Below are 21541 nucleotides of genomic sequence, written 5' to 3' on the forward strand. Positions count from 1 at the left end.
AAGAGACCGATTCAATGGTATCCTTATAGGTTTAAACCATGAACCTAAATGACCTCTCCGGTTTACCCCCACACATCACAAGTCATATTTGTGTTCTCCCTGAGCGCTATTATGGCCATGCGCTATAAATCCTTTTCATGACCCTTTAGAAGATAAACCACTAATCTTCACTTGAGGCGGCACCACCTCTAGATCATATAGGCATAGTTTTACAACATCTTCGTTGCTTAGATGTCTCCAAAACTATGTTAAGAGTCGTAACTCAACCTCATTCTCGGCAACGACGCACTATCCTACCTCACATGGATCTATCATGAATGATAGTACCTTCTATCGTTAGTAATTTCGTTGTTACCCTTTAAACTTGAAAATTAGGAGCACTAATGTCAAGTTGGGTTTCCATCACTAAACGATTCTATTGTGGTTTTAGACCCATGACTCTCGTGGTAGATGTAACCAAATCTCTCATCAGAGGTTTGGTAAACGGATCTGCCAAGTTCCTACTTGTCTTGACATAGACAACCTTGATGGTACCACTTTCAATTAGTTGTCTCACAAAATTGTGTCGCAGACCTACATGTCTTGACTTCCCATTATATACCGCATTATATACTTTAGACAGTGTGGCCTCACTGTCATGGTACATGGGTATTGAAGGCATCGGAATATCCCACAAACGTATATCAATAAGTAGATCTCGAATCCACTCTGCCTCTTTGCCTGCTGCTGCTAAGGCAATTAGCTCTGCTTCCATCGTTGAATGAGTTATGCATGTCTGTTTCTTGCTCGCCCAAGAAATAGCACCACCAGCTAGAATATAAATCCAACCACTTGTGGATTTTGAATCATTGGTGTGATCAATCCAGCTGGCATCAGAATAACCTTCAAGTATTCCATTAGATGACGAATATGTCAATTCAAAAGTACTTGTCCTTTTCAGGTATCCTAGTACTCTACCCACTGCTTTCCAGTGCTCTGTCCCTAGATTAACTGTATACTGACTCAGCTTGCTTACAGCGAATGCGATGTCCGGTCGCGTGCAGTGAGTAGCATACATCATGCTCCCAACTGCACTAGCATATTCCAGTTGAGCCACAGCTCGACCAGAATTCACCTTAAGTTTCACACTTGAATCAAAAGGAGTGTTAAATTCCTTAATGTTCAAATGTTGAAACTTCGTCAGAATTTTCTCTATGTAATGAGATTGACTCAGAGAAATCTGACCACCTGTCCTCTTCACCTTGATACCAAGAATAGTATCTACTTCTCCAAGATCTTTCATCTTAAAGTTCGAGGATAGGTATTTCTTCATCTCAAGAATACCTTCTAGGTGAGTGCCAATGATCAACATATCATCAACATAAAGACATATAACTACTATGTAATCAGATGTATGTTTAGAGTAAATACATCTGTCAGCACTATTGTGCTGAAAACCAAAGGCAGTCACAGTGGTGTCAAATCTCTCATGCCACTGTTTAGGAGCTTGTTTCAACCCGTACAAAGACTTAACAAGTCTACATACTTTGTTTTCTTGTCCAGGTATTACGAAACCTTCAGGTTGCTCCAGGTAAATCTCCTCTTTGAGATAACCATTCAGAAAGGCTGTCTTCACATCCATTTGATGAATGTACAATCCCTTCAAAGCTGATATTGCAATGAGAGTTCTAATTGAACTAATTCTAGCAACTGGGGCATAGGTATCAAAATAATCGATCCCTTCTCGCTGCCTATAGCACTTTGCAACCAACCTTGCTTTATAAACAGATATGGATCCATCAGGATGATATTTCTTCTTGAATATCCATTTGGATCCTATGGGTCTTCTCCCCTTGGGTAGATCAGCTAACTCCCAAGTTTCATTACCCATAATTGAATCCATTTCGTCATTGATTGCTTCCTTCCACAGAGGAGCATCCCGAGACGTCATGGCTTCAATAAAGGTCTTAGGATCATCATCCAAATTAATCGAAAAGATGACCTCTCTCTCGTCACTTTCTTTTGTGTTCCTTCGACCAAATAAGAATAGAAATCATCTCCAAAGGTTTTCTCAATTCTCGCCCTAGTACTTCTCCTTGGTTCCTCCACAATGGGAGGAGGTGGGAGTATTTCTCGAGAGGTACTTGTAGGTGTTGTATGACTAGAGTTTTCTTCATCCTTAGAAAACTTGTCCTCAAAGAATTCCACATCTCTGGATTCCACAACACCACCAGAATCAATATCTAGTAATCGGTAAGCCTTGCTATTTTGAGCATATCCAATAAATATACTCTTATTAGCTCGTGCTCCCAATTTGGTTCGCTTAGGATCGGGAGTCTGATAATAAGCAACACACCCCCACACTTTCAAATAGTCTAGGTTAGGCTTTCTACCTTTCCACAACTCATAAGGGCTTGTAGGAATCACACGACTAATGATCCTGTTATGAACATAACAAGCAGTTAATAGTGCTTCCCCCCACAGATTGTTTGGTTGACCCGATTGGTTCAACATACAGTTGACCATCTCACAAAGAGTTCGGTTCTTTCTTTCAGCCAAACCATTCTGTTGAGGGGTGTATGGTGATGTTCTCTCATGTTTGATTCCATTCTCTTCGCAGAATGTGTCAAACTCTTGGTTGAAATATTCTCCGCCTCTGTCCGAGCGAAGAATTTTGATGTGTCTTTCAAGTTGATTTTCGACCTCAGCCTTATATCGTTTAAATGCATCAAAAGCTTCATCTTTTGATCTCAGCAAATAAACATGTAGATATCTACTGAAGTCATCACAAAATGTGATGAAATACCTTTTTCCTCCTCGAGTAAGGATTCCATTTAACTCACATATATCAGAATGAATCAACTCAAGTAAATATGTGTTTCTCTTAACTGATGGAAATGGTTTCTTAGTGAACTTTGATTTTACACATGTTTCACATTTTTCAAAATATTTTGTGTCATATTTTAACATACCTTTAGTTTGCATTTTTTTCAATGTTTTTAACATTAGTATGAGCTAAACGTTTATGCCATAAAGAAATTGAACAAACAATATAACCAGAAAAGTTCACTTCATTCACATTAGCAACCAATCCATCAATTACATCATTACCAACACTCGACACACTAGCAACACTAGAAACACCACACTCAACACTAGGACCACTCACATTACCCTCATCACTAAGACACAAGCGATACATTCCCGAAGTATTGTTCGCCCTCCCAACATGTCTTCTGCCTTTAGTGATCACAATTTTGCCTCTCTCAAGCACCATCTTGAACCCACCCTTGTCAAACTTGTCCGCAGAAACCAAACCCTTCGAGATGGTAGGAACATGAAGAACATCTCGAAGAGTCACCCATTCACCACGTGTGAACTTCAACCGAACATCACCATTTCCTAGAACTTCAGCTTTGTGGCCATCAGCACAGACGACAACCGTCCCTTGTTGCATGGGGTGGTAGGTGCTAAAGCTTTCTTGATGCCCACAAACATGCACAGTGGCTCCAGTGTCCACGAACCAACCTCGGGCACAGATTGCTCGAGTATGAGAGGAGATCATGAAAATCTCTCCAAGGTTCACACTGGCCACCATGTCAATCACCTTCTCGACTGCGTGTGCAACCGGTACTGATTTGCGATCTTTGCATTCTCTCGCATAGTGCCCAATCTCTCCGCAGACGTGGCAAGGACCGGCCCTTTTTGGCTTTGAGTTAGGATTCTGATGACCCGGTTTCTTGAAGCTTTGTTTCTTGGGTCCAAAGTTCTTGTTCTGTCCCCCAGATTTGCCTTTGTGGCTAGAACTCCCAGCTGACACTTGATGCACACTTTGTCCAACTTTACCTCTCTTGTCCCTGATGCGAGTTTCCTCCTCAATGCGGAGGTGTTTCATCAGATCATCCAAGGAGTAGTCCTCAGACTTGTGCATCATTCTCTTAGAGAAATCTTTCCACGAGGGTGGCAGTTTTGCGATGATCACACCAACCTGAAAGAGTTCTGGAAGAGAGATGGTAAGTGCGTTCAACTTGTTGACCATGACTTGGAGTTCATGCACTTGCTCCATAATCGATTTGTCATCAACCATTTGAAACTCAAGGTACTTGTTAGTACCTTCCTCATGTGCCTTGTACTTAAGTTCCAACGCATTCCATAGCTCTTTTGGATCTTTGACCGGCGAGTAAAGATCATAGAGCCGATCAGATAGGGAATTCTTGATGTGACCCACACACAATTCCTCAGATTCTCTAGGCAGAATCCTTTGTTTTTCCAGTTCTGCAATGACCGTTGGGTCCACAGATTCCCCCTCCTTGGGAATTGGATTATCTGGAATTGGTGCTAGTTTTGGGTCCAACACAAAGGAGAGCTTCAAGACATGAAGCATGAACTTGACCTTTTCGGCCCAACGAGTGTAGTTTTGACCATCGAATTGGTCAAGTTTGGCAAACTCTTGGTTCATGAAGTGGAGGCTAGCAGTAGTGTCCATTAGTCTGTTGATTTATCACAAAATAAAAAAAACCTTTAAGATTGTTGCAAATCAAACTAAAGGACGCGCAATGAAACCGACAAATAATATTGTGAATTATATGTCGATTAGTTGCGAATAATAAATTCAATTACTATTATTATATTTACCAAGTTTCGTCCAGAAACCAGATCTATCATTCTCGATTAGATCTGATTATAAGAAAGGTAGAAGAAGACTGTCCTGTTATTGGACGAATTAAACACAAGACAGAAAAGTAAAACCGACCTGTTGATTGCTGACTTGATCTTGAAGCAACTGCACGGATCAGATTCCTGTCCTTAAAGGTTTTTACTTCGCTTCTACTGGTTGTAAGCAACAGAGTAAAACCCCAGGATTTAATGCGGCTTGATCGATATTCCAACAGCACTGGAAATCGACAAACACAAAGCGACTACTCGGAAACTAGAAGAAAAACCGCAGAGAGAGGGTGAGAGCTTTAATGCGGAAACTAGAAGAAAGGTAGAAGAAGACTGTCCTGTTATTGGACGAATTAAACACAAGACAGAAAAGTAAAACCGACCTGTTGATTGCTGACTTGATCTTGAAGCAACTGCACGGATCAGATTCCTGTCCTTAAAGGTTTTTACCTCGCTTCTATTGGTTGTAACCCTAGAAGAAATACCGCAGAGAGAGGATGAGAGCTTTCAGATTTTCGTGAGTGTTCATGTGGCTCCCAGGGATGTAACCCTAGAAGGCATCAAACGGGCCCCCATAGGCCGACCCCAGAAACCCTAGGGCGACAGCTCTCCAAGCAAGCCGTTTCCTGATCCTTCTAGAATACCCTGACTTGGCCTCCACGAAGTCAACGGCAGTCAACCATTTGACCTGGATCGGTCAAACCGACGGCTTGATCGATATTCCAACAGCACTGGAAATCGACAAACACAAAGCGACTACTCGGAAACTAGAAGAAAATCCGCAGAGAGAGGGTGAGAGCTTTCAGATTTTCGTGAGTGTTCATGTGGCTGATGCGTCGTGCAAAGTGCACCTAAATCGCGCACTCGCAGCGTCGGCTAGTGCTAGACGCATGCATGGGCTTGGCCCAATCCTTTGATCCACTAAAGCCTTTGAAGGCTTATCAAGGGAATAGGCTTATAAACCCTCAAAAGTTTCTTCTCCCCACCAATGTGGGATACAAAGGAAATTGCCAACTTGCAATTCCTTTATATATAAAATTCCAACAACTTCACTATGCCCAAAATCTTCAAAACAAAATGTGGAGTCTGTGCTTTTAAAATCAATTAGTTTCTTAGTTTAAGGTTTGTACAGATAATGTTAATGCTTAAATGATTCGGTCCATTCCTCCACATGAAAATGTTAATTCTATTTCATGATGGACTGAAAAACAAAAACACCCTATAAGTTAACAAAATGGAAGGACTCATGTTTCCTACAGGCAAAACAGAACATATATTCTTATGGAATGAACCATTCCTTTTATGATTTTACTCATATAAAAACACTCTCTTACTCAAATATCTTAGGAATCATACCTTTAAGAATGCCCATTCCATTATACCATACACTACTTTAAGTAAGTTTGGATAATTTCATCAGATAGAGTAAGTACAAGAAATTACCACTTTGACACAAGATACAATGTTATTAATGGAAATGAGAAATGTAATAATAAAGTCTAAATCAGTTTTGGATATGAGATGTAACATGCTATAACTAGAATTCAATTCTCTTCTTTAAATGCATACACCAAGATTCGCATTCGTTAATTATAAACTGAAAATAAAACAATTAAATGAGCACATATACGGTGGTGGATCTAGAAAAAGCGATTAGGTTATGTAGTGTTAAAATATTAAAAGAAAAGGGATCTTAAAAATAATTTAAACGGTATAAATGTTGATAATAAAAATAGTAAAAAGTAATTAGATTATGTCAAAGTGAAAAACAAATGAACCTTCACATAAATCTGTACCCGTTTATTTTCGAGTGATTCATTAAAAAATAAAAGGCTATACATGAATGATTAAAACAAGCTTTTGAAATAAAAATGGCATCCCATCGTACACAAATCGAACTATTTTCATGACATGATCCAATCTAAGCAATGTATATAATATTTTTTATGCAAATATTCTTACCCAGTAACATTATGACATGTGTTATTATTCCAACATTCAATTTAATTTGATTTTATATATTCCTAATATATTTTTAATCACATAGTTAAAAAATATATATAATGGTGACACTTGTAATAATATTATTGGGTATGAATATTGGTAGGTATAAAAGTTAGGAACCAATTTAATTTCTCTTAAGGATATGAATGAAATTTATGGAAAAAAAAATAGTAGTCAAACCCGAATTCAACTCGATAGACGTAAAGATTCTTCCGTTTTAGAATTTAGGTTGAGCGACGCCAATACAGGCGGACGGCGACAGTGAGACAAGGCTTTGACGATGGCGGGAGTGGGAAGGGGCGGGCCCAGCTTCAGGCGCTGCCACGGTGGGCGAGTGAGAAGCCGTAGGCTGTAGTCTACTCCTCTTTTACTGATTTTCTTCTGTATGCACCTCCCCTTTTTTCCTAGTTTGCTGTAGTCTATCTCTCTTGTTATGGTGGTTTATTTGTGTTATAATAATTTCTTTTCATTTCGGGGTCGGATTATGTATTTTATATTCTTTTAAAAAGAACTCAACATTTTCAAATTTGCTTAGGGTTATAGTTGCCTAAAGTAAGCCATGCATCATACCATGTGTTAAGCAATTGTATAATGCATGCATGAGTTGCGATTCTAACAACTTACTTAGTGTTTGGAAATCATTAATGTATTTTAGATATAAGAACATCCAAAATTCATATAGTTTAACGGAAGAGTTGAATCAACTGAAACTGCTAGTTGACATTTACTTGATTAAACTCAAGTGGAACCAAGTTGAAAAAATCATAGAGGACGAGCGTTTTGTCAAAGAAATGGAGGTATTGCTGGAAGGGAATGCCTAAACTTGTATTTGATGACAAGTACTTGAATTGCTCATCAAGTAGCAAAGAAATTAACAAATATAAGTTTGTCACTGCCATCTTCCATGTTTTCAATGGTCCAATATTAGAATTCAGTATCTCTATTAATATTGATACAGAAATTTATGATGATATTGACCAAATAGTACTCCATCTTTCAAAGAGCAAAAATATCAAGAAATTCATCTGTAAGAGTTGGTCAAATGACATCATGGAGTTATTCTCTTTTAAGCGCTACAAGCTACCCTCTGTGTTCTTTACATTACACGGACTAGAACACCTACATCTCACACATTGTGTCATTGAGCTTCCATTAACATTTGATGGATTCATTACCTTGAGGAGTCTCGAGTTATGCAATGTCAACATCATTGCGAAGACGCTTCAACAATTACTTACCAATTGCCCATAACTTGAGAAATTTATACTGGTAATTAAGTCCCATATAACCATTTATGAAAGCGCCTTCGGTTAAAGACTTCTTACAAAGTATATCGATGCAGATGGGATATCAAGACAACTGTATTGCACTAGGAAACAAGTGTACATTTCATGAGCTATGCAAGTGTTTACCTTTGGTTCAGGTTCTGAAAATCTCAAAGCCTTATATGAAGGTAATACTTAACTTGATGGTTTTATCTTGTGGAAGAATATTGTGTCTGTCTTAATTCTAGTTTTGGTATTCAGCTAAAGCAGTTCGCTAAAGGAAGTATGCAGAAACTCCCTACTTTACTAGTCCACTTGAGGATACTTTTTCTTGATGTGTGTTTTCTGGAACAAGATGAGCTTTCGGATGCTCTCAGTGTGATCAGAAGCTCCCCAAATTTGGAGAAGATAAAAATAGAGGTAGATATAAACTACATGCAATCACATACATAGTAATAACAGATATTCAATTCTATTGACATTTTGTACATGTTTTCTGATCAGCCGTGTTTGAAGCATGAGCTATGCTATCGAGAAACGTGCAAGGACATGCTTGATCTTCAAGACTATTCAGGCATCAACTTGGATCATCTTGAAGAACTGGAGATAACAAGTTTCCATAACTATGCTCCAAAGATGGAGTTTCTGAAACTCATCATGGCGAAGTCGCCTCTGCTTAAGAAAACACGAATAAAGCTTATTTCAGATGTTTCTATGGATGAAGAAAATAAGATGCTTCGAGATTTGTTGTGATTAACATTTCCACGTGCATCGCCAGCAGTTGATATCATTATTGAGCGCTAAATTTAGTTTACTTTTTAATTTAAGGATTGTTTAAATGTCTTTTTGGGTTGATTACAAGTATTGTGACAACTGTTACTTTTTACCCTCTGTATTCTTGACTAATCTTTTCTGCCCTGTTTTGATCCCGAGTAATAAATAAGATGTAAATGTTATGCATTTACATATGTATAAGAAGCTACTTTTTGTAATGATACTTAAATATGCATTGTATGTAATAAACCCACATCCATCCGTCTCCAATCAAATATGGATCACGAATTCACTCCAATAAACCTTGTCCTATTTTTTGTCGCTGCATAAACCATAATCCATATTCAAGAGGATTAGGCACCATTGATTGTTGAATGCTCTAAAGGATCATCAACAACCAAATCATATTGATTATAGGTCAACAACCCTTCACCATTATCTTTTCACCACTGATGTTGATGGATTATACTTAGTGGTGGATGAAAAGGGAAAATTTTGTGAAGATAGTTTTCAGTAAGCTTTTAATGCTCTTGTTCATGCTAATGATGGTGAGAAGAAGAAAGATAATGGGAAATGGCAGAAAGGGTTGCTATCTTTTTTTTTTTGAACGATGGTTTGATGCGGCGGGCATCCGATAGGGTAGTATGCCATAACATCCAACGAACCCAAGTTCGATCCCTCCGTGAAGAGATAACAACATCCTTAGCGACCTAGTTCCCCATTAAGGGATTTCACTGCTTTGGACACAGATAGAACTCGACACCATTCCTTGAAAAACCCATGGGAGGGGAAAACTGGAGTGTGCCTCCGCCTAGTTGAACCGGACCTCATTCGCTGAAAGGGTTAGTTAATGATAGAGTTGGTGAAGATAGTGATATATTTAAGATGGTGAAGGTGATTATTCAACACCAATATGATCCAGTAATAATCTTTAATTTTAGCAAAAGAGAATGTGAATTTCTTGCCATGCGGGTAGGTTTCTTTTTGCACCTGTGGTTATTTATTGATGAAATCATAATTTTTAATCTTAATTATCGTGTAGATGACAAAAATGGACTTGAATGAGGATGATGAGAAAGTGAACATGGAAACCATTTTTAAGTTCTATGGACATGCTATTAGATGATGATAAGATACCTCAGGCAGGATCATCCTGACTCTCTGTTCATATCTATTTTAGTGTTTTCTTATTATTTATTTTTATTTTTATTTTTATTCTCTCATAATTTTGGTTTAGCTGGTTATCAAATATGCTTCCCCTCCTCAAAGAGTGAATATATACAGATGAATATCCATTGTCATATTTAAATTGATGATCGTGGTGTCTGCTGCATTCTCATGATTGACAAAAAATTAGAGCCTTCAACTATTAAAATGAAGGTCAAAGAATGAGAATCTTGAATTGCAGAAATGATTCTTTGATGTGAATATGTGAGATTTTATTCATACTTGTGATGAGTGTTTTTGTAATTTGACACTGAGGAAATAATCCATTCTGTAGCCAAGAATGCTTGAGTTTATATATCTACACTTATATTTTTACTTTATGTTCTTTTAAGCCTTTTATAAAAAAGACTGGCAAAAGATAATGTAAACCTATTAGAATCGAAGTTAAAAACTACTTATTGAATTACAAAAAAGTAATTAAGATACAATAGTGATACAATGCAATATAATTAACATACATTAATCAATAAATGTAGAAATAGTACATGATATGAATTAGGTTTATGAATTTACATACAATAGTATTTTTCTTCTTTAACATTTTTTTGTTATAAAACCAACTATGAATGAATCTATTTGGCTAAATATGATTACAAAATGATATTTGGATAAATATGATATTTTGAGAGTTTATAAAACCAACTATGAATGAATCTAACTGGCAGTTGTTTACAATTAACTCCCCAAAAACGGTAATTGTTTATAAATTTGGGTTTTTTTACCGGATCCTACGTAAGAACGTTTTTGGGTTTGCAATATCGGGATCGAGATTCTAAGATCCCACAAAATAAAACATAATTTTAATTTATAATTTTAAAACATAAAAAATATTTCACACATTTAATTTTTCATTCAAAAGTTATAAAACTTTAAAATATTAGTCATAAGTCACAACACAAAATGATAAACGTTAAATTGATAAAAAGGTAAAAGATATAAAATGGTAAAAAGTTCATTTGGAAAAAAAAAAATCAAATGAAGGAAGGACCGGATCGGATCCTGATCCTACGATCTTACGCTCTTACCTACGATCATATCCCAAATACGATCCGTATACGATCTGACTCCTTTTTCATACCTATGATCGTAGGATCGTATGATTGTACGATCCTACGATCAGGATCACGATTTTGACAACCGGGAAAATGAACCATTAATTTTTGGGTTTTCATCCCGATAACACAAGCTACGAACTGAATACTAGTGCTTTTTCATAAATGTGATCAAAATTTAAGTTAATAGTTTTTTTTCGTAAATGTAATCAAAATTTAATTTAGTACAATACAAAATATACACGTAATTAGTCTAATACAAAATATTAGATAATAGTTAGTCCAAACTAAATTTTTTATTATATTTATGAAAAAAATACACATAATATGTTGGTGACGAGAAAAATTGTCCAAAATTACAAGTTTCCTAGGGTAAAAAACCAACGTTGGTTATATAAAAGGAAAATGTAAATATATATTTTTCTAAAAACTATTTAATAAAAAAAATTCATTCTACTTCTTGAAAAATAAACAATGTTTCAATAATCAAAGGTGTCACTTTTCAAAGGGAAAACGACGTAATGGCCCTATCATGTATTTCGATTTTACCCTTTCAGTTCCTAAAGTTTTTTTCGTGTCTTTTAAGGGAATGAAGTTATTTCTGTCGGATCTAATTGGTCCTTATTGTCAAAATGAAAGGGAAACCCGGTTACCCTTTATGTCAGCTCACTTAATTGATCTATTCATTTATTTGTTTAGTATAAAGGAAATGACACATCTTTTTACCTCACAATATCACACTCTCTCTCACACACATAGCTCCTATTCATCATCTTCTTTAGGCTGCATAACCTTTTCTGATCCAAATCATCTTCTTGAGGGCGTATCATTTACTTCCCTAAACTTTTTTAAGAGACCAGATGAGATTTGACCTAAGATTCTAAGCTTAGAATTTTTTTTCACATATTTAATGAAAATTGGATCTAGATAAAAGCAAACGATACTTGGATTAGAGTATACCTTAAGACTTTCCACCACACCAAGAACAACTTCATGTTCGAGCCCTGCGTATTCCCCTTCTATCTTCTCTCTAATCACCACAACATCAACATTTTCATGGCACGTGGGTAATCCTGGCAAATCAAAACAATTTAGAAGCAAAACGTACAGATCACATTCAACAAACTATCCCCTCCACCCATGGGAGTATCCAAAACTCCTTTCAAACACACTTTATTCTTATTAATCAAATTTATGACCTCACACTTTTTTCTTATTAATCAACTTTATGAACTCCGCTAGTATGGTCTTCATGTCACCATGAACATTAAACTTTTCGAAGTAAATCAGCGTGTGCATCGCATCCATTACTTGCTCGAAAGCTCCGATAACGAGGGGACCGATCCCATCTCCAAGGATTAAGGCGACTATGCGAGGAGCATCGTCACTTGGTTGGGGCGTGTAAGTGTCACATCAGGATGGGGTCGAAACAGGTAGAGCTGGTTGGTGAAGCAGTTGTGTGAGGATTGGTAGAGTTCATTTGATGCATATTTACTTCTTTGATCCAATTGAATAAGACTACAGACAGAGCGGATATTAGGGTTTTGATTGACGAATCTACTACCGGAAAGACCGGGCGAATAACCGGTTGTATTAACAAAGTCAAATAATCAAGTATGACTAGACAGGTCAACAAACAGAAATGATACATGGTATATGAAACCGATTGTATTAGGTTAGGTAACCAAATAAACATGTAAAAAAGAACTTTATTCCCTTAAAAGACACGAAAAAAAAACTTTAGAGATTAGAGGGTAAAGTTGAAATACATATTCCCCCCTTTTCAAAAGCAGACACTTTTTCAAACTCATTTTTAGCCTATTAAATATTTTTTAAAGCAGGACAAAATGCCCCTCTTTTAACTATCTTCCTCCGTCGACCATCACTACCATCATCCTTCTTCCCTGTTGAATTGGACTTGTTCTTCACGCTGCTTCTTCAATCGGCGCTACTTCTCCTAATCTATTCTTCATCGTCGACTTCCTCTTCTTCATCATTGTTTTTACAATCGATTTCCTGATTTCGAACTGCAACAATTGTTTTCTTCAGGGTAAAAAGTCAAGATTAGAACAGAAAGGAGGAGAATTCCTATTCATTTTCTTGTTTTGTATTTCATCATGTCTCCCTAAATCTTCCTGCGCTGATCAATAGCAAATCCGACATCCAGAATTTTACATCAAACTCACTGGTAAGTAATTGCAAACTATCGTTTCTAGTACCTTTTGTTGAAGCAATTTATTTCTAGTACTTGTTGCTGAACCAATCTGATTTTCACGTTGTACTTTTCGCTTAAAGAATGATTGCAAGAAAGGCTCACAAGTTGTTTGATAAAATGATAAAATGTATGAGAGCAATGTCTTGATTTTGGGTTCCCTGGTGCTCGTTGCTGTTGCTGGTGCTCTGTTCATAATAGTTTAAAGTTTTTTGCTATTGTAGAAAGCTTTTGGCGTTTTTCTATAGCTAAATATATTGATGCAGATTGTATGCCAAGACATCTCTTCTACACCATGAACCAAGTCTACATTTCTTCAGCTATCCAAGTGTCTACCTTCGGTTCAGGTTTTGAAAATCGCTAAGTATTAATAAATACTTAACTAGATTGTTTTATCTCATGCAAGAATCTTGTGTCTTAATTCTAGTTTTGGTATCCAATTAAAGCAATATGCTGAAGATGACAATATGTAGCAGAAACTCCTCACTTCACTAGTCCACTTGAGGATACTTTTTCTTGATGTGTGTTTTCTGAAACAAGATGAGCTTTCGGATGCTCTCAATGAGATCAACATGTCCCCAAATTTGGAGAAGATAAAAATAGAGATATATAGAAAGTATAAGCTGTGTGGTGAATAAACTTACAAGGACTTGCTTGATCTTCAAGACTACTATTTGGGAATGAAGTTGGATCATCTTGAAGAACTTGAGATAACAAGTTTCCATAACTATACTCCACAGATGGACTTTGTGAAACTCATCATGGCTAAATCACCTACGCTTAAGAAAGCACTAATAGAGCTCGATATATTTATTTATGTGGATGAAGAAAATAAGATGCTTCGGGATTTATTGCGATTACCATTTCCACGTGCATCAATTTTCACATCCTTTTCAATTTTGCTATCTATAGAAACATACAAGCATCAATTTTCACAAATGCCATTGCAAGGATATATAAATAAGACAAAACAAAATTTATTTTATTTATAAAAGTGCGGAAAAAAACTTGTCCTTACAATGCAATTACAAATGAAAACTATGTTACTAAACATTTCTAAGCAATATATCCTAACTCTTAAACAACTCCTCAAAAATCCGATCTTCGAACCATGCGATCGAAATCTATTTCTTTGTGATCAGACTCAGCTCACTCTTCCTTTAAGCTTTATTCGATCCTACAAAACATCAAAATGCAATGTTAATAATGTATTAAGAATCTACACATACGAACTTAATAGAGTTTGATAGTGGATTTTACCTGAAGCAGAGTCATACATCTTGACTCTCCCATCTTCACGATCCTTCAGGTAGATATGGCAACTTCATATCTAATGCCCCTTCTCTTGGCAGTAGAAACAAATAGACTCTTTTGGAACAGCACATGGGACAATCTCAGATTCAGCCTTTCTCTTTATCATCCGGTCAAACGGTTTGACCATGGCCAATCCCTTTCCATTAGGAAGAGAAGACTATTCTGGACTTCCAGTGTTGCCATTGTCAATGTCCACGGAAGTTTGGGAGGTTGACATACCAATAAAATTTGCTTTACCAGTGTGCCAAATCATTGTTGATTCAGTAGCAATAAGAAAATAGGTAAGATCAATGAGGGTCACATCGTGGTCCATCATGTAGTAATCTTTTATGAACTCACTATATGAGTCAGGAAGTGACTGAAGAACCAAGTCAACAGCCAGCTTCCTTGAGACATCAACACCCAATATTCTCAACATGTCAATATGTAAATTCATCTCCAAGATGTGAGCACATACATACTTTCCATCTTCGTGTTTGCTTGCCAATAGGGCTTGAGTGACCTTGAACTTTTCAAGTCTTCGAACACGTGGGTTAGGTAGAATTATTAGAGGAGGTGGAGGAAGTGAACAACGATTTCCATCTCCACGATCCAACCGTGGAACATCATCTTCATGTGGAAAACTTTTTCTATAAGATTCGGGAAGACCATAGTTGTAAGATTTTGACATCTACAAAATGGGAGAAATTCAAGTTAGTTGATTCAATCCTTACTATAACACCCAAATGAAATATTAAGGCTAGGACCCAACACGATCTTCTACAACTCGGAAGAGGGATGTCGTAATCCAGCTGCAGAATATTTGAAGGTAGGTAAATGACGATTTACCAATTTTCACCATGAAAAATGAAAATAAAAATTAGGTTTAAAATGAATTGAAACTCCTAGATCTTTTGAGATTCATTGAACTTTTCAATGGAATGTTTAATCTCGATTATGCCCTTCAAGTTTGTGGCTAAGATACCGATGATCACAAACAAGGTGTGAATAACCATGCAAATTAGCTTGGTACTTTCGAAGACATATATCACCTAATCAATGTGTTGGTTAGCCATACACGCTCCATTGATCTATGATAATCTACGAGCTACCCATTGCCATCATTCATTGGTCCCATATTAGTGTGCCGGCTAACCACACACTCTCCACTAACGATCACCAAGGTGCAATGTGCAATTTCATGGATTAGCACCAAATTCACATTTTTCCTAAAGTAACTAAGATTTGGGAATTTATAAAAGTATTTAATCCTTTGGTATTTCATTATACTTATAATGGAAGATTGTGTCATATCCTACCCGTTAGGCTAACGACCCTCCACTAGTCAAGGGTACGGTGGGTAAGAGTAAATACCCAATGACGGTCATTTTACATGCCACTTCCTTAAACACCCTTTATAGACGAGCTTCGTGAATGAGGTCTACTAACGGTAAGACTGGCATTTACTTATACATATATAATATTAAACTTTTAATTTTATATAGTATAAGGGTGTATTTTATACTTTTAAAATACTAGGTGGTTTAATTTATTAATAAATTAACCTTTAAACCATATTATTATTGATTTATTAATTCTCTCTTTTAATTAAACTCTTAATTAATTTAATAAAATCCATAAGGGTGTAATTTGAACTTTTCAAAACACTAGGGTTTTAGAATTTAATATTTCAAAATTGATACCTTTTAATTAAATTTTAAATTCTAAAACTTGAGGAAAAATTTTGAAACCTTTCAAAATATTAGGGTTTAACTATTTAATTTTCAAAAACTAAAACTTTTAAGTTCAAATTTAAACTATAAAACTTGAGGGGCGTAATTTGAAACTTTTCAAACTTACTAGGTCAAATATTTTAATCATAATAATCCTATATTATCCATATTTAACAAAATCCGCCAATTTTGATAAGGATATCCATACCAAACTGAAAAAAAAAATCGAATTTTGGCAAGAAAAACGAGTTTTGGTAGTTATCTTCATCAAAATCTGGCCAGAAAATAAAAAATCCCGGCACCAGGGCCTTTTACTCGTCGAGTCCATACATGGACTCGGCGAGTCAGCCAGTCAGACAGCAAAAAAATTCGATTTTTTGATCTTTGGCACTTCACTTTTGCATCTATTCAATAAAAAAACGACCTAGGCTCTGATACCACTGTTGGGTTATGAGCATAACATCATTCATATGGTGTAGATGCAACCCTAATTGCTTTGATCTAGGTTTTTCTAATTTGAACATACAACATTGAATACCAAAGCATAAACCCTAATTCTAGCATACCAAATCCGATATTCACATATGATTAGGGTTTAGATCTTACCTTTCTTGTTATGTAGTAACAAGGTTAATCCTTCTTGATCTTGACTTCTGAAAGCCTAGTTCCCCAAGTGTTGCACCTCTAATGAAGTCACAAACACTCTATGCAAAGGATGATGTAGGAGAGAAGAAGAATTCGGCCAGGGTTTTCCACACACTCATAGGGGCGAATTCTACTAGCAAAGGGGTCTATATATAGCTATGTGGGCTGCTAGGGTTTTCACGTGGAAACCCTAATACCTAACTTAGGCAACAAGTAGCCCATAAACTCCTTCCATACAGCCCATGGACGAAATCTTATGGGCTTCCCCATAAATTTTGTCCACTCCACTCTATGGAGTCCATCAACCCAATTATGCAACTATCAATGATTTGCATAACAATCCCCCAATTATTTAATCAGTCTCCTTTGATCACCAAATTAATTCTAAATTAATTTCTGATCAATACTAATTATATAATATGATTTCCAAATAATATATTAATAAAACCATTTTGAGTACGAATTTATTATTTATATAATAAATTCTACTCTCTCTCTCTCCTCTTGTCATCCTATCAAGTTGCATGAGTAAAGGCAACCCAAAAGGACCATGTTCATAATCGGGTCAAATACATACCAAAATAGTTATGTGCTTAGACACCTAATCCAACAGTTTTTTTAATGCAAAAACAAAATTCCACGAAGATTTTAATACATTACCGTAAAAATAAATTATAATTGTAAAATTATTGTTTTTCGATTTTACCTTTATCGGACATAATTCCGAAAGCTCCTGTAAATGGAATACAACTTCATCGTCCGTAACCCACGTTTTTAACAACATCCACGCTAACTTGTCTTTTGACTAGCATGAGTTATTAAACAATACTTAGAATATATATATATATATATATATATATATATATATATATATATATATATATATATATATATGTGTGTGTGATTGGGCTTGGGCTGGTTTTCGGGTTCGAAATGACCCTTTCCATACCAAAAAGGTTAGTTTTCAAAAAAAAAAAAAAAAAAAAAAAACTTAGTTATATTTTTAAAAAAACCCAAAAAAATTGTTAGATTACTCAATTTTCCTAATATTTTTTATAAAACTGTTAACTGTTAACTAATAGAATAAAATCAGTGATTTGGTGATAGCTCAATGCATTTTTTACGGCCTATATTATAATGTTCGTGTTTTATTTCTAGATTTCGGGAAAGAAAAGTAAGGAAAACGCATTAAGAAATAATTATCAACAAGACAATTAGTAGTTGATTTGGATAATCGTTTTGACCCAACCTAAGAAAATTATAACCGTTTTGACCCGACCCGAAAATATTTGATCTGTTTTTTTAGCTTCCAACATATGAAAATCATGGATCCACCATTGTACTAGCTGGTTTGAAAATTATATTTGTATTTATTTCATATTTATCTCATAGGGGTATTTTGGTTGATTCCATTCTTTGTTCCATTTGTTCTTCTAGGGTGGAGACTATTGATCATATTTTTGCAGAGTGCCCTGATTTTATTATCTTATGATCTCTTATTGTTGTTTGGTGGGGTGTCAATCTTCCTTTTCAGATTACTGTGGAGTCTCTTATCAACTGGTTGGTGTCTTGTCCTTGGAGAATTAGTCAACGAAAGTTTTGATGCAATGATTTTAATTTCGTTTTGGTGCATTTGGAATTTCAGAAATACATCAATTTTTGGAGCGGCTATTCCCAGGAAATCTTTGATTTTTGATGATGTTGTTTTTAAGTCTTTCATTGGATTTCGAACAGGTGTAGAAAAGCCAGCTTATTTGGTCGTCTTGGCTTCATAATCCTATTTCCACAACTATTTTGATGTAATTCTTTTTCTAGTTCTTGCTAGTTTTTAATAAATTTCCGCCGTTCCAAAAAAAAAAATCATATTTATATTAAGTATTAGTATTTCTAATTTTATTTTTGAATGTATGATTTGTGTGTGATTGTACATGATAAACAATTATTAGGATTTATAATTTTTTTCCTAATTCAATTTGAATAATGATCCGATTTATTTAATTAGTTAAAGAAAATCATAGGGTCGAATCGGATTTAACCCGTTTATTGAACAGAAAGAAGGTTATATAAATGAACAATGGTCAAACCCGAATTCAACTCCGTAGACGTAAAGATTCTCCCGTTTTAGAATTTAGGTTGAGCGACGGCAGTACAGGCGGAGGGCGACAGGACGAGTCTTGGACAACGGTGAGATTGGGAAGGGGCGCAGCGTCAGGCGCTGCCACGGTGGACGAATGAGAAGCCGCAGGCTGTAGTCTGCTCCTCTTTTACTGATTTTCTTTGTATGCACCTCCCCTTTTTTAATTCTAGTTTGCTGGAGTCTATCTCCCTTGTTACAGTGGTTTATTTGTGTTATAATTAATAGTTTCTTTTCATTTAGGGTTATAGTTGTCTAACTATCGGCGTGTAAGCCATGCATCGTAGTATCATGCATTAGTTGCGATTATGATAACTTGAAGGGTGTTTGTGATTGTTTTTAAAGTGAGTTATTAACTTATTAACTTTTTATAAAGCTAATAAGTTAAAAGGTAACACTTTAGATAAAATTAGGCAAAAAAGTGATTTTTCCAAAATGTCAAGAATTTCATGACTTTTTGGAAAAGTTAACAAGATTGATTTAAAAGTTTACCCAAACACGCTCTTAGTGTTTGGAAATCATGTAATGTATTTTAGATATTAAAACTGTTATTATGTTTAAAATTTATGTTCCGTTGAAGTTTTGTAGAGCTCACTGATTGTGGGAAAAATGGTAGAAGATTTGTAGAGTTCAATGATTGTTGGAAAAATGTTTGAGCTGTATCGATAGTAGAATAATGATACGACAATCTATTAAACTATATAGATATGGGAATTAGGGCTCTAGTATTCACATAGAGCATAATGAGGATATCTAGTACTATTGAGCATGATCATGTTTAATTTCAATTGATATATCTGTCTTTCTTGTTTTATTAGTTGACTTTTCCTCTCACCTGGCCCTTTTTTGAGCAACCAATTCCTATTTGTTTGATGCAAGGATTTATATTTTCTCTTTGAAGTTGCGATAGATATGTATGGCTATTGGCTAATATTGAGAATGAATGTTATGCAAATCTCTTTTCTTTTTTCCTTCTTAAATCCCACTTTTCAATCGTGTGGAGGTCAGACTTCAAGGAAATGGTGGAAGTGCAACCCCAAAGTTTGGATAGAATCAACACTCTTCCTCAAGACACAATTGAAAAAATTCTGACTCTTTTGCCCATTCAAGATGCATTGAGGACGAGCGTTTTGTCAAAGAAATGGAGGCATTGTTGGAAGGGAATGCCTAAACTTGTATTTGATGACAAGTACTTGAATACCTCATCAAGTAGCAAAGAAATTAACAAATATAAGTTTGTCAATGCCATCTTCCATGTTTTGATGCTACACAATGGTCCAGTATTAGAATTCAGTATCTCTATTAATATCGATACAGAAATTGATGATGAGATTTACCAAATAATACTCCATCTTTCAAAGAGCAAAAATATCAAGAAATTCATCTCTAAGTTCTGGTCAAATGACGTCATGAAGTTATTATTTTTTAAGCGCTACAAGCTACCCTCCGTGTTCTTTTCATTACACGGACTAGAACACCTACATCTCACACATTGTGTCATTGAGCTTCCATTAACATTTAATGGATTTATTACCTTAAAGAGTCTCAAGTTATGCAATGTCAACATCACTTTGAAGACGCTTCAACAATTACTTACCAATTGCCCAATACTTGAGGAATTTATACTGGTAATTAATTAAGTCCCATATAACCACTTACGGAAGTGCCTTTGGTTAAAACCATTCTTACAAAATATATTGATGCAGATTGGATCTCAAAACAACTCTATTGCACTAGGAAACAAGTGTAGATTTCTTGAGCTATCCAAGTGTTTACCTTCGGTTCAGGTTCTGAAAATCTCTAAGTCTTATATCAAGGTAATAAATACTTAATTAACTTGATGCTTTTATCTCATGCAAAAATATCGTCTTTTTAATTCTAGTCTTGGTATTCGATTAAAGCAGTTTACTGAAGGCAGTAGTATGCAGAAACCCCCCGGTTTACTAGTCCACTTGAGGATACTTTATCTTGATGTGTGTTTTCTGAAACAATATGAGCTTTCCGATGCTCTCAGTGTGATCAACAGCTCCCCAAATTTGGAGAAGATAAAAATAGAGGTAGACAGATATAAACTACACACACTCACATACTTTGAAAATAATAGATATACAATTCTGTTGACAAATCGTACATGTTTTTTGATCAGCTGTGTTGGAACCATAAGCTGTGTGGTGAAGAAACTTGCAAGGACTTGGTTGATCTTCAAGACTACTATTTGGGAATGAAGTTGGATCGCCTTGAAGAACTTGAGATAACAAGTTTCCATAACTATGCTCCTGAAATGGAGTTTGTGAAACTCATCATGGCTAAGTCGCCTATGCTTAAGAAAGCACGTATAGAGCTTCATTCAGATGCTTCTGTGGATGAAGAAAATAAGATGCTTCGAGATTTGCTGCGATTAACATTTCCACGTGTGTCACCAGCAGTGGATATCATTGTTGAACGTTAAACAATTATATGTGGATGCAAAATACCTTTTATGCATTTAGCTACTTTTTTTTAATGATATGTAAATATGTGTTTTATATATGTTATAAACCCACATCCATCGGTCTCCA

The 21541-nt window shown here is 35.7% G+C and overlaps 2 protein-coding genes across 3 annotated transcripts; both read left to right on the forward strand.

The window, feature by feature from the left end:
• The first annotated feature begins 7461 nt into the window (after nt 1-7461).
• On the forward strand, nt 7462-7899 carry LOC145098182 (F-box/FBD/LRR-repeat protein At1g13570-like). The gene has a single exon (XM_079035845.1). The coding sequence runs from the start codon at nt 7462-7464 to the stop codon at nt 7897-7899; it is 438 nt and encodes a 145-aa protein (XP_078891971.1).
• Nucleotides 7900-18958: 11059 nt separating this feature from the next.
• Nucleotides 18959-21541, forward strand: LOC145100028 (F-box/FBD/LRR-repeat protein At1g13570-like). Of its 2 annotated transcripts, XM_079037460.1 has the most exons (5): nt 18959-19128; nt 19992-20611; nt 20690-20800; nt 20888-21040; nt 21130-21541. In XM_079037460.1, exons 2-5 carry the CDS (start codon nt 20003-20005, stop codon nt 21430-21432), a joined length of 1176 nt encoding a protein of 391 aa, XP_078893586.1. In that variant the 5' UTR covers nt 18959-19128; nt 19992-20002; the 3' UTR covers nt 21433-21541. The 2 variants fall into 2 exon arrangements, with proteins under 2 accessions (XP_078893586.1, XP_078893587.1); XM_079037461.1 differs by lacking the exon at nt 18959-19128 and having other exon boundaries at nt 19446-20611.

The sequence above is a fragment of the Lactuca serriola genome, chromosome 4 (assembly GCF_051521515.1).
Source record: "Lactuca serriola cultivar US96UC23 chromosome 4, Lser_US96UC23_V15, whole genome shotgun sequence".
In the NCBI taxonomy this organism is placed as follows: domain Eukaryota; kingdom Viridiplantae; phylum Streptophyta; class Magnoliopsida; order Asterales; family Asteraceae; genus Lactuca; species Lactuca serriola.

What these genes read in the sequence shown, in the direction of transcription:
- LOC145100028 (XM_079037460.1), top strand. Translation starts at nt 20,003, where the DNA reads ATGGTGGAAGTGCAACCCCAAAGTTTGGATAGAATCAACACTCTTCCT. An exon ending in TACTTGAGGAATTTATACTG is followed by an intron (nt 20,612 to 20,689) that starts GTAATTAATTAA and finishes ATATTGATGCAG; the next exon opens with ATTGGATCTCAAAACAACTC. An exon ending in TCTCTAAGTCTTATATCAAG is followed by an intron (nt 20,801 to 20,887) that starts GTAATAAATACT and finishes CGATTAAAGCAG; the next exon opens with TTTACTGAAGGCAGTAGTAT.
- LOC145098182 (XM_079035845.1), top strand. Translation starts at nt 7,462, where the DNA reads ATGCCTAAACTTGTATTTGATGACAAGTACTTGAATTGCTCATCAAGT.